General features: G+C 40.7%; 1 protein-coding gene across 1 annotated transcript in view; it reads right to left on the bottom strand.

The window, feature by feature from the left end:
• si:dkey-92j12.5 (multiple PDZ domain protein) overlaps positions 1-12,740 on the bottom strand; it is a 46,785-nt gene extending 34,045 nt beyond the window's left edge. The window contains exons 1-14 of the mRNA XM_039613492.1: positions 12,549-12,740; positions 11,735-11,828; positions 10,856-11,022; positions 9,385-9,600; positions 9,012-9,080; positions 8,728-8,850; positions 8,183-8,266; positions 7,925-8,032; positions 7,049-7,151; positions 6,846-6,937; positions 6,520-6,733; positions 6,129-6,203; positions 5,482-5,561; positions 5,113-5,259 (exon numbers count right to left, since the gene is read on the bottom strand). Coding sequence (XP_039469426.1) covers positions 5,113-5,259; positions 5,482-5,561; positions 6,129-6,203; positions 6,520-6,733; positions 6,846-6,937; positions 7,049-7,151; positions 7,925-8,032; positions 8,183-8,266; positions 8,728-8,850; positions 9,012-9,080; positions 9,385-9,600; positions 10,856-11,022; positions 11,735-11,747 — 1,491 coding nt within the window. The 5' untranslated portion in view covers positions 11,748-11,828; positions 12,549-12,740. The remainder of the gene's footprint in view (positions 1-5,112; positions 5,260-5,481; positions 5,562-6,128; positions 6,204-6,519; positions 6,734-6,845; positions 6,938-7,048; positions 7,152-7,924; positions 8,033-8,182; positions 8,267-8,727; positions 8,851-9,011; positions 9,081-9,384; positions 9,601-10,855; positions 11,023-11,734; positions 11,829-12,548) is intronic.
• Positions 12,741-14,168: the final 1,428 nt, after the last annotated feature.

The raw sequence follows: 14,168 nt of genomic DNA, 5'->3' as shown, positions 1-14,168 counted from the left end.
TAGACTGTGACATTTATCTTAAGGAGAAAGGAGTTAATAAGTTATATTGATTAGATTTTAGCCAGTATAGGTCCATCAGTTAAACATTTCTTCACTTTTCTTAATGGATGACATTGCTGAAATCCTTCTTGAATCCTACTGTAGATTACATTTAATACATGCTTTTTTAATTGATCTATTTAGCAGTAACCTGATGAGGATAAAATGCAAGTGGCAGCAGCTGACAGTGAAAAACACTGTGGCACTGATACTAGTGTTAGTCTAGTGCCTGGTTGCACTTGCTGCTGATTGGCCAGGAGCCTGCCAGTCCAACCCAGCAATCAGGGCATCCACGTGGTTGCTGAAGTATTTGCCATAGATGTGAACGGCAATATAATGTGAGCAGGTGGCCTTCAATGCTTTTTGATTTAGTTTATGTATGATACAAGCAGAAACTCAAATGATACAGTTTAAGGTTGGATGCAGATACTAGGTACCGTTAATGTTCAAGGTGCTTGTTACTGCCTGAGGCTGAGACAGATTTCACACACACACACACACACACACACACACACACACACACACACACACACACACACACACTTTAGTGTGTGTGTGTGTGACTATCCAGAGACTATCCAGAGTTGGGACCAGGAAGCAGAGTTGCAGTCTTACACGCCTCTCTGCAGCTTCTCTCCTCCTGCTACCCCCCCAAAAACCCATCTCCATTGAGACTGTGTCAGCTCCCAAAAAGACAAAAAACAAACCAAAAACCAGCAATAAACAACTTAAACACAAAAAATCACAAAGAAAGAACAATACAGTATCCACATCTGAACCAAAGAGTAAAACAGTGAAATGTGGATTATTAAATATTAGGTCTCTCTCCTCCAAGTCTCTGTTAGTACATGACTTAATAATTGATCAACAAATCGATTTACTCTGCCTTACAGAAACCTGGTTGCAGCAGGATGATTATGTTAGTTTAAATGAATCAACACCCCCAAGTCATTCTAACTACCAGAAACCTCGAAGCACAGGCCGAGGGGGCGGTGTGGCAGCAATTTTTCACACCAGCCTATTAATTAACGAAAGACCAAGACAGACTTTTAATTCATTTGAAAGCCTGATGCTTAGCCTCGTCCACCCCAGCTGTAAAACTCAGAAACCAGTCTTACTTGTTATCATATATCGTCCACCTGGGCCTTACACAGAGTTTCTCTCTGATTTCTCAGACTTTTTATCTGATTTAGTGCTCAGCTCAGATAAAATAATTATTGTGGGTGATTTTAACATCCATGTAGATGCTAAAATGACAGCCTCAACATCGCATTTAATCTGTTATTAGACTCAATTGGCTTCTCTCAAAATGTAAAAGAACCCACCCACCACTTTAATCACACTCTAGATCTTGTTTTAACATATGGCATAGAAACTGAACATTTAACAGTGTTTCCTGAAAACCCTCTGCTGTCTGATCATTTCCTGATAACATTTACATTTACAATAATTGATTACACAGCAGTGGAGAGTAGACTTTATCAAAGTAGATGTCTTTCTGAAAGCGCTGTAACTAAGTTTAAGAATATAATCCACCCACTGTTATCATCTTCAGTGCCCTGTACCAACATAGAGCAGAGCAGCTATCTGAACGCTACTCCAACAGAGGTCGATTATCTTGTTAATAATTTTACCTCCTCACTACGTGCGACTCTGGATACTGTAGCTCCTGTGAAAACTAAGGCCTCAAATCCAAAGTCCCTGACTCCGTGGTATAATTCTCAAACACGTAGCCTAAAGCAGATAACTCGTAAGCTGGAGAGGAAATGACGTGTCACAAATTTAGAGGATCATCATTTAGCCTGGAGAAATAGTTTGCTGCTTTATAAGAAAGCCCTCCATAAAGCCAGAACATCTTACTATTCGTCACTGATTGAAGAAAATAAGAACAACCCCAGGTTTCTCTTCAGCACTGTAGCCAGGCTGACAAAAAGTCAGAGCTCTACTGAGCCAACCATCCCTTTAACATTAACTAGTGATGACTTCATGAACTTCTTCACAAATAAAATTTTTATCATTAGAGAAAAATTACCAATAATCATCCCACAGATGTAATATTATCTACAGCTACTTTTAGTACCATCAATGTTAAGTTAGACTCTTTTTCTCCAATTGATCTTTCTGAGTTAACTTCAATAATTAATTCCTCCAAACCATCAACGTGTCTTTTAGACCCCATTCCTACAAAACTGCTCAAAGAAGTCCTGCCATTAATTAATTCTTCGATCTTAAATATGATCAACCTATCTCTAATAATCGGCTATGTACCACAGGCCTTCAAGGTGGCTGTAGTTAAACCTTTACTTAAAAAGCCATCTCTAGACCCAGCTGTCTTAGCTAATTATAGGCCAATCTCCAACCTTCCTTTCATATCAAAAATCCTTGAAAGAGTAGTTGTCAAACAGCTAACTGATCATCTGCAGAGGAATGGCTTATTTGAAGCGTTTCAGTCAGGTTTCAGAGCTCAGCACAGCACAGAAACAGCTTTAGTGAAGGTTACAAATGATCTTCTTATGGCCTCTGACAGTGGACTCATCTCTGTGCTTGTCCTGTAGACCTCAGTGCTGCATTCGATACTGTTGACCATAATATCCTATTAGAGCGATTAGAACATGCTGTAGGTATTACAGGTACTGCACTGCAGTGGTTTGTATCATATCTATCTAATAGACTCCAATTTGTACATGTAAATGGAGAGTCCTCTTCAGACACTAAGGTCAATTATGGTGTTCCACAGGGTTCAGTGCTAGGACCAATTCTATTTACATTATACATGCTTCCCCTAGGCAGCATCATTAGAAGACATAGCATAAATTTTCACTGCTATGCAGATGACACGCAGCTCTATCTATCCATGAAGCCAGGTAACACACACCAATTAGTTAAACTGCAGGAATGTCTTAAAGACATAAAGACCTGGATGGCCGCTAACTTTCTGCTTCTTAATTCAGATAAAACTGAGGTTATTGTACTCGGCCCTGAAAATCTTAGAAATATGGTATCTAAGCAGATTCTTACTCTGGATGGCATTACCTTGGCCTCCAGTAATGCTGTGAGAAACCTTGGAGTCATTTTTGACCAGGACATGTCCTTCAACGCACATATTAAACAAATATGTAAGACTGCTTTCTTCCATTTGCGCAACATCTCTAAAATTAGAAATATCCTGTCTCAGAGTGATGCTGAAAAACTAGTTCATGCATTTATTACTTCCAGGCTGGACTACTGTAATTCACTATTATCAGGAAGTCCTAAAAACTCGCTGAAAAGCCTTCAGCTAATCCAAAATGCTGCAGCAAGAGTCCTGACAGGGACTAGAAAGAGAGAGCATATTTCTCCTGTTTTGGCTTCCTTCATTGGCTTCCTGTTAAATCCAGAATTGAATTCAAAATCCTGCTCCTCACATACAAGGTCTTAAATAATCAGGCCCCATCTTATCTTAATGACCTTGTAGTACCATATCACCCTATTAGAGCACTTCGCTCTTGCACTGCAGGCCTACTTGTTGTTCCTAGAGTATTTAAAAGTAGAATGGGAGGCAGAGCCTTCAGTTTTCAGGCCCCTCTTCTGTGGAATCAACTTCCAGTTTGGATTCGGAGACAGACACTATCTCTACTTTCAAGATTAGGCTTAAAACTTTCCTTTTGCTAAAGCATATAGTTAGGGCTGGACCAGGTGACCCTGAATCCTCCCTTAGTTATGCTGCAATAGACGTAGGCTGCCGGGATTCCCATGATGCATTGAGTTTTTCCTTCCAGTCACCTTTCTCACTCACTATGTGCTAATAGACCTCTCTGCATCGAATCATATCTGTTATTAATCTCTGTCTCTCTTCCACAGCATGTCTTTCATCCTGTTTTCCTTCTTTCACCCCAACCGGTCGCAGCAGATGGCCGCCCCTCCCTGAGCCTGGTTCTGCCGGAGGTTTCTTCCTGTTAAAGGGAGTTTTTCCTTCCCACTGTCGCCAAAGTGCTTGCTCATAGGGGTCATATGATTGTTGGGTTTTTCTCTGTATTTATTATTGTGCTATCTACTGTACAATATAAAGCGCCTTGAGGCGACTTTTGTTGTGATTTGGCGCTATATAAATAAAATTGAATTGAATTGAATAGTTGTCCTTTTGTTTAGAGACATTAGAGAAAAAGATGTGGTTGACCTGTATTTTATTTTGGGAAGAGAGTTGACTGTGTTTACTTTCTATTTTCTTTTGCTGATCTGGAAACACCTATAGACCATGTTGTCCCTGTAGTTTGTTTCCAAGTCATTTTTTGATTTTATATCTTGTGGTTGAGCAATAAATATCCTTAGTGAAACTGACAACATGTGGTTCTGTGTCGCTTCTCTCCAATCCAGCTGAGCCATAGCGGCCATAAAAGAAGGTGGTGGTATTCCTAATGTCTTGCCCACGATTTTCAGAAAACACTTTTAAAAGTAATGCAATTCACTACATCCATACTACACACCGTGACCTTATAAAACAGCTGGTGAGTGTATGTTATCATTACCATTTTATTAACAATGTGTAGAAATGAAACGATCGACCAGCGCAGCAACATTTACAGTGCTCTCTGTTCTGACTGGTGATTGGCTGACCAGCCATTCACCAGAGGCTTCACCAGAAGCCTTGGTAAAAAACATGGACGAAGCTTATAGGTTTGAAAAATTAAACCATTGCAGAAGTGCCTAAAACCTGCATTCTATATGAGGGTCAACAGGTGGTGATAGCTATGGTTTCACGATACTTCCGGACCAACAGAAGTCGGTGGGAAAATGGTTGTCAAGATTTGACTTTTATAAACACTTTTGTGATGAGTTTATAAGCTCAATAACTTGGTCATATTATTTTTTAAAATGGAAGATTATCTGTGGTATGAAACCATATGATATGAAAACATATCAATGATGGAACCTTATATAATAAGTAATCCAAAAATAACTCACAGATGTGACAAATCAATCAGTTCCACACAGATCGTATTATAACCTAGTTTGCATAATCTCATATTGTTATCAAATGAGAAAATGATGAGTTCAACATGTGGAGGCTGAAAGGGCCTGAAGTATCAGAGTTACCTCTAATATCTGGTCTCCTATGAAGATCTTGCCACTTTGGCCGACGGGCCCCTCAGGTAAGATGGAACACAGATAGTGATGCCCTGCCCGAGCCTCCAGACTGATGCCCAGACCGCTTGTCTCACTGAATCGCTCCAGCTGGCACACCTAAAACAAGTGGAGATTGTGGAAAATAGAAACAAAGAAAGCTACGTTTAGTGGGTAAGTCTGACGGAGAAGACGTTTGAGCATTGTTACATCAAAAAAACTGTGATTTTTCAATGGTTGTTTTTCTTTGTACTGATGCACAAATATTCACAAACATAAAATACACATTTTTATATTCAATTTATTCACATGAGAGTTACTCAGCATTACAGTGACACTTACAACCACTTCATATCGCGGCCCCACTGCTTGCTGCCACCTCTTTCTCAGGTTTTCCTCCTCAGCTGGAGTCAGTTTCACATCTGTAAAATGTGCACACACAGAAAATCTGCCTCACAGATATATGAACCCAGGCACATACACACCAATTCAAATCACCCCAAGCCCCCAGATGACCCAATCAATAAATAATGGGATCCTATATGAAAGAATCCACTTGGCTGTATTATAGAGAGATGACAGCATCATTCTCCTTGTGGCAAAGCAGGATGTCAACATACACCCACAGCTCAGGCACATAGGATGTGCATATTCACATGCACCATCTTGTGATTTCTTGGCAAACCAATGTTTTCTCATTCATCTAATAAAGCCTCACAGCAATCAGGGCTTATTTAACTGTGCTCTCTAATCAAGCCCAAAAATTCTTGTCTAAATAAAGCCATATAGACAGGCGGGGTGAGAGACAAATCATCTGGAATTAGCTGAATGAGTTGGATAAACACATGATTGCACAATACTATAAATAGACTCCCATCAAAGAGCACGCTTCACTGGCACATTGCTGTTCCCTGAGTCCAATCAGCATATCACACCAAGTCCCATGATCTAGTTCCAGACTGCAGTGCAGTATGGGAAGCGGAGCTTACAGTTTTTGGAATCGTGTCTGGGTCGTCTGCTGGCGTATGCTGCTCTCCTGGAGATTTCACGCAGAGAGCAAATGCCTGGGAGACGTTTGAGCACACGTGCAGGGATCCAAACAGACATACCACACAAACACACAAAAGAAAAGGTCTGTTTTTCCCCAGCAATCAAGCAAGCAAGTTCAACATCAGTACAGAGATTCAATATCATATTCCGATCCAATATTACAAAGTTAATTAGGTCACAGTTTAACTCAACTATGAAGGTAGCACAAGATAATCAATGATCCTTTGAATTATAGATTAATAATCAACACGTTCTTGAGTTTCTCGGGTACAACAAAAATGATTCGACCGTGACACCACTGAGCCAATGTGTTTCCCCTTCACAAATCACCTGTCTCCTGAATCTTGTTGAGGCCCCATTTGTAGGGATTCCCTTCATGGAAGCTGTGGGAGTGTCTGAGGCGCTGCAGAGGAGGAACTGGAGGCAGGATGTTACTAAGACGGACGGCTTTTCTCAGCAACTTAAGTCTGACCAATGGACCTGTCCTCCTCAGCACTTCCATGGCACGCTGTTCACTGCAGCCCTGCAGGCTCACCCCATCGACCTGAGTCAGGTGACAAAAGATGTGGATGGAGTAGACCGTATAGATGTACACAACTACAAGTAGATTTAATGTCAGTGTAGGTTAAAAGAGAGAGAGAGAAAGAGAAGCTCACAGACAAGATGATGTCTCCAACGTGTATGCGTCCATCTTGATCAGCAGTGCTGCCTTTTACTATGCTCTTCACCATCACGCCGGCACTGTATACTGAGGAAAGAACAATATATGAAATATATAAAATCTGAAATGAAACTGAGAAGTGATTGCATAAATGTGGCACTGTATTTTTATTTTTTATTGGATAAAGATGAAACTTACCTGAGTTTAGGTCACCCACATAGCTAGAGATAGTGAATCCCAGGCCCCGATTGTTCTTAGTGAACTGCACACTGAACTCATAGTCATCATTCAAGTCACTGACCTGGAAAGAAGTCCAGAAGAAAAAAAACCCATAATTACCACCTTGCAGTTGTATGCCTTCACCAACCAGTCAAGATGACATTTGCAACCACGTCTGTCCAGACTTATACAGCCTAATATATAGCGTGATATTTAAAGGAGTTTAATAGGTGGGCACCAAAGATTAGTGTCATGATATGGTCACAACCTCATCTTCTGTCCCTAAGTTACAGCACAGCAGACAGGAAAAGTGTTTTCAAAGAGCATTTTTATATCAAAGTGACGTTCACTTTCAGCCCTTTGGTAATAAATTCAAATCTCATCATCATTTTACCCTATTGCACATGTGAGTGATATTTTGTCAGAATTAGCATATTAATTTTTGAGCTATAGCCAGATGACCTATTTTAAATCAGTTCAGAATTGAATTATAAAAATTTGTGCATGACGTAAAGAAATTACAGATTTTCCGAACACATTACAATCATCAATTTGGGATGGACATGAGAAGACACGGAGAAACTGTCCTTTGACCATTACATCTATTATATGCCTATTCAGGTTTTCCTTGAGTCCACGTACTAAAGGAAGAAGGGACAGAATATCCAAAAACATCAGCTTCGCTGGCACAGATGCATAAAGATATTTGGGCTGGAAGAATATTTGATTCCCCATTTAAATCACTGAGTAATCAATTAGATTTGAATTACACTGTAATATTTTTTTGATACCCCTCCCCTCCCACCCCTTCTCTTCCACACACACACATACACACACACATACACACACACCCACCATGCCATCCAGGTTTTCCTGGTTAAACACAGGGGAGGAACAGTGGTTGTCCTTAGGACCATCCCGGGCAATGAGCAATTTCACCCTGGTACCAGCATTTCGCAGCACCTAGGCCAGGCGAGCATAAATGAATAAGATGAAATGAAAAACCAGTTAAAAGTCACCTATTCTCAAACAGAGAAACCGCAAAAACAGATTAAACAATGATTTAATCACCAATTTCACGAAGCGTTATTATAATTTGAAATTACGCCTCACCTGTGCCACCTGCTCGCTGTTCATGCCCGCCAAATCCGTATCGCCAATGCGCAGGATCTGATCTCCGCTGTGCAGGCGCTTATCCTGATGAGCAAAAGAAACTTGTTTTGATAACAATGCTTGGCTAAAAAACACGGATCCAACACTGTGCTGACTGAACCATTTTATTTGTGTACAAATTAGATAAATGAGACATAAAGGACTAATAGTTCATTAATTGATCATAAGAGGATTCATTTGTATTATCGAACAAGATCCAAGCTAGCGGTTCCCCTCTGCTTCTCCTCTTTCTAATCTTTTTATACCTTACAGTTGTATGTCTTTGCATACAACTCTAAGGTGGTATTTATGGTTCTTTCTATGCTTCTTTCCAGGTCAGTGACTTGAATTATGAGTAGGCTAACCAAAGCTTGACTCTCCATTTGATTAGTCTTCTCATCTAAGTAATGGTGAAAATAAAAACAAGAAAGCAAAGAATACGGAATTTTTTTGTGTAAATGGCTATGTAAACTTTAGCTATGTGATTCAGTCACAGGCTCACTTACCCTTCCAGCAGCTCCTCCAGGGAGAATGGTCTTGACCATGACTCCTGTGCTCCGTCCTCCTATGATGCCAAAACCAAGTCCTTTCCCATCATTGATCAGCTCTATCATCTCCACATGACGCCTCTAACAGGGCACAGGTTACAATAAGTGGGAGGGAGACAGAAAAGGGGGAGTGAATAAATAATTTCTCATTAAATGCTTGAAAAAGGAGAAGAGTATTAGGTGTTTCATTCAGTTATTTTTTACATACATAAGAGATACAAAAGTATTAAGACTTTCTGTACCTCGTGTGCAAAAGCAGAAAGGTTTCTCCCCATTGACATGGTACGGGAGATCCGAGGTGGAGTGCAGTACTAAAAGAAATGCCGCGTGTTAAATAAAAGCAAACTGGAATTATATTAAGTGAACTGAGAAGTCTTCTTATGATCAGATAAGACTCTCATTTGATGATAGCCAACTGGGCCTGACGTACAAAATGCAAAGAGATATTCTCTAATGTGAAATGTGACATTTCAAATAGTAATGTGCTCATTTTTACAACAGAATAAAAGAAATTATTTGATTGATTCGTAGTCTGTGCATGTTGAAAATAAAAGACTCCCTAATGTTAAACTACTCCTGAGTGACCTCTCTTTTATCGTGGCTATTTTTATATACCTGAGATTCAGTTGGAACATTGTTATCTGGGCAGATGTCTGAGAAGGACAACTCCTGTGAGCCATGAGAGGAGATGCTGCCGTCCCTGCCAGAGCTGGGCCTTCTGTTCTCCACGGCCCATGTGTACGAGTCACTGTGGCTCAGCGTCTTTGTGCCCAGTGCTTCACCCTGGCATGGGCCACAGTTCATGGACACGGACTTGGAAATGCCCTTCCCCTGGTTAGATTTACAGAACAGGAAGGAAGGGTTTAAATTGAATGCATGAAGCAACAGAAGAGAATGCATATAGAAGAGATGGATTGGGTGGAGTGCATGGAGAGAGGATATATAAGAGAAGGATACAAGGGAAAGAAGGAAAAAAAGATGGGTGACAAGAAGATGGGTAACGGGGTTGACACAAATTGAAGAATGGAGACGTGCAGTCAGAGAGGAACAGGATGATGGTAAGAGAGCGATGGAGGCAAATTAAAAAGCATAGAGCAATTGAGAAAGGAGGCCAATGTGAGACAATGGAGAAAGATGTGAGAAGGAGAAGAGGGAGAGAGAAGAATGGGTTGGGTGGGGGTGGGGTTAATGTGTGTTAACTGAAAGGGAAAAAAATACAGAAAGATGTAAAATGGAGCAGAGAGGGAAAAGATTGCAGAGTGGAAACTTAAGGATCTGAGATAAAGGCTTCTTTTCAATACCACATAACCACAAAAGTGTTCTCTTTTGTCTGCAAGGTTTTCTGTTTCAGAGTTTAAAAGCAAGTTTCAGTGGGTGCCTATTTGTGATTTGTATTCCAGCCTAACAATTTTGACACCTGTTGAAATGGCAGAAAGAGCGTTAAACAGAGAACGCTATAAAAAAATATACCAACAGGAAACTTTACCCTCACATTCCAAATGCTATGCATAAAAAAAAGAAATGTGCAAAGAATCACAACTAATAAAAACCATGTCAGCGTCTGTCCTGTTAAAAATATCTAGAGATCTTTGACACACTCCAGTGCCGCGCTTCCCAGAATGCAAAGATGCCAGAACGCTACAAGCCCAAACCACATGGCAATCTAATATTCCCTGTGTGTTTAAACTTTGCCTATTAGAGGATGTCACAACTGGTAGACACCAAATGAGTACGCAGATACATGTGCCATGGAAGTGCAGGATTGTATGCATAAAAACTCTTGGATGAGTAGCATCCAGAGCTGCAGACCTCACAACTCAAACACACACACAAACAGACACACACATCAGCTCAAAACTTCTGACAATGTTACAGACGACTTCTGTAAACTCTTCAACATGATATATCCACTTCTTCCCTCCTCCTCCCCTCTCTCCCTCTTTCTCAGGGCTTTAGTGGTAAGCTTAGGTAAGCTGATTACTCATCCAGTCTGGTTCCTGCATTCAGTATTTTGGGAATGATTCCGGGCTCCTTCCTCACCATTCAAACGTACCAAACGCCCACACATTCTGGCTTTTCGCTATACCTTCGCCGCAGGCTTCTGTTGAGCTTGCTGTAAGCTCAGTATATGAAGGAACAGTGGGCTCTGCAGGACAGTCTTCAGCAGGGATAGTTTCTCCTGAGTGGGGGCCTCTCCTCTTTCCTTCAATTTGGCTTGCAGTCTCTCCACCGCCGCCAAGGCACACTGGGTATCTGCGAAGAAATTGTAGATTATTTGTGTCATTCAGAAACAGGATTTATCCCATTTGGCTTTGCATTAGTTTTCGCATGCTGTGGCAGCTGCTGAGACCGTGACACAAAGCCAGGTATTTGATATTAAGCTATTAAATGTCAACACTTACTAGTACCGGTGGGAAAGTAAAAGAGTAAACAATAAAAACAACTGTGCTTTCGAGGTTCGAGTGCTTGTCTGAAAAAAGAAAAATCCATGAACCAAGGCTGCCACAGTGTGAGTTATTTTGATTTAAAATCTGTGGCTTGATATGGAGGCAGAAACTGAAGTAAAGTGGTTACACACACACACACAAAACAAAAACCTATACTTCATCATACTAAAGGAGGCGTTCGACAACACCGCAGAGCGAACGCAAAACGATGAAGCGTTTCATCAGGTCATACTGCCCTTGTTTATTTAGCTGAGTAGCAGCTGATGACCACAAGCCACAACTGCAGTAATTGTACTTGGCAGAAGGTTAAAACCCCGTAACTCTTCACCGCAAAGTTTTGACTACTGACCAGATTGTGAGTTCTTTCGCCACCTGCACGTGTAACTGTTCCCTTACCTTCTGGCTGAAGCAGACATGCCTGACACCTTGATTGTAAGACCTTGATGAGGGCAGTGGTGTGCAGTCTGACAGCGGTAACTGAGAGTGCTCTACATCTTCAGCTGTTTGAATTCACTTACCTATGATTTCCATCGCTGCCTCACGGATCGGTATGAGTGAAAATTTCCTCCCGCTTCTTCCCTCAGTTAAATGTCATACTTGTCTGTTTGAAAACTGCAAGATGAATAAAAACAAAGGTGATTGTGCAGATTTTTTAATACGTTCTTTTTCACATTTTTAATGAAACTGGAAGGGATGAATGCATAAGATGATTTCAATAAAGTTTAGAAAATTACTACTAATATTACTTCATAGTGTCTTTTTACACCTGTTCAGCACCATGTATCATTTTTACCCTACATCTTGTAGGCCCGTGCCATGCTTGTTTGCAAGCGCCTTGCTTGTCACCTAATGCTCTTTAGCGGGATTTAAATCTTTTCCAAAAGGCTTTATCGACCAATGATGCTAATTAACAGCGACACATAGCCTCCATCATTCTGACTTGAGGAGGGGGGGGCAGTCTGTATGGCTTCGAAGCATGATACCAGTGGCATGATTTGATTTGCAAAACGATCGACTAGAAATGACAACGACTCATCTTAAATCTAATTAGAAGCCATTGATAGGCAAGAGGGGTATGCGCAGTAATACATACCCTTCACGGCACGGTAATTAAATCTTTAGCTTGTCCCTGCTGATATTAAAGCAATGCTGACAGCTTCCAAATATTACTAAAATATATTAGAGATTAATGGTTTACAGTAGAATTACACGTCCCCATTAGCAGTTCACCTGATGTTTAATCGAAAACACTGGTAATTTCTATTTATTTATTTATTTTTAAATTTCTAATCCATAGCACTGAAACGCCATGTGCAGAAAGCTTCATCTCACCTCCATTGCAGCGCCTGTGGACGATCAACAGGTCCCCACTGAGCTCCAAGCACAGCACACACACCACTTTCGAGAGTACACGGGGCAGATTTGCCTTTGCCGAGTAGAAGAAATGAGTCTGTCCTAATAGAATAAGTCATAACAGCTTATTGAGAGACGGGAAAATGTCAAGAAGCGAGCTCTGGGCTTTATTTTCCTGCATTGTGTCCGCAGCTTGTGAGCGCTCCGTGCAGTGCGCATGTCACACCCTCTGATCTTCAGGCGCACAGGGCTCATCCCTACTGATAAAGAGCTAGCCATCAGTAATCCCGTAGCCACAGGTGGGAAGTAATTAAGTTAGGCACTCAGTACAAATTTGAGTATTTATGTTTTCTGCTACTTTCTACGCTATTAGCTTTATTAGACTTTCTTTGACACTTTACTTCTAAGATGAAGATTTTACACAAGCTAACAAGTTTTAATTTTTTGTTTAATTATTAAGTGATGACTTCTATATGACATAACAGGATTTTCAAATACAACACACTTTTTTGGCATCGCAGAAACAAAGCGGTATGTGGCCTCAGTTACATTTTGGATGTATGTGAGGCTGTTTTTCAGTTTTTAACAGATCCAATGAGATATCTCGCCAAAAATGACCGGAAACAGCGTTTTTGAACGCCGTTTTCCTCCTTTTGACTTCCTGTCATCATCTCAAGAACCCTCAGTATCTGTGTCCTGTCCCTGTAGGCTACGTAAATCTGTTTATGGGGAGCTTGAAATTGTTATCACACGCTTATTAATAACATCATGATGTTACATACAGTAAATTTGTTAGAAGAACCAAACCACAGGCTTTCCCCCCAAACCTATAGTATCTACTTTACTACTTTAACCACGTTTTCATCTCGTAGCTGTTTTTCTGTCGCGCTTTTCATTCATATAGAAATGTTACGATAATGCGTTACTTTAATTTAATGTTACCTTAATTTAGTAATGTATTTACATTTTTATGCTACTACTTTTCCTTATGCAAAGAATCTAATATACATCTTCTGTCGTTGCTTTCAGCACATTTCAGTAGGGCACATGCTTTTGAGAAAATGATGGTTGACGTTGTTGTAAACAAATTGGCGTATTTATTTCGCAGTTTATGTGGGCCTATGCGCCTTTGTTAAGCAGGCCGTGGACATTAACCATATTTGCTTCAATTAATAAAGTTGTTTTTATTTTAATTTAATACATTTACAAATTTATTTGTAGTTCATTTTAATAAGTTTTTGCTGTGCCAAAAAAAGTCAGGTTTTCCGCTACAGGGAAAACCCGTTCAGACTGATCTGTAAACCCCCCAACTCACAGCCTGACTTTCTGCAGGCATATGGATAACTTATGTAGGTCCCCGGAGCAAACATCATTTAATGGGTTCCAGGGTGCGATTAGCAGAAACCAGCCCTGTGGTTTCCCCCTTTGTCCCTCTTGATTAGCTATCAATGTGGAATTTGTGGGAACGCTTACGTGTTCTCACACGGCAGGTGGAGCTCTAGGTCCAGATATTTAGGAGTCAGATCCAGTTCCTTGTTTTCCACCGCACACCCTAGTTCACGTCTCCCTATTTCTCTCCCTGCATCCCCAAGGCAAGAA

This window comes from Oreochromis aureus, linkage group 6 (assembly GCF_013358895.1).
Source record: "Oreochromis aureus strain Israel breed Guangdong linkage group 6, ZZ_aureus, whole genome shotgun sequence".
NCBI classification, from domain to species: Eukaryota; Metazoa; Chordata; class Actinopteri; order Cichliformes; family Cichlidae; genus Oreochromis; species Oreochromis aureus.
The sequence above is the reverse complement of the archived record's forward strand: the minus strand, read 5'-3'. Positions and strand labels throughout refer to the sequence as shown.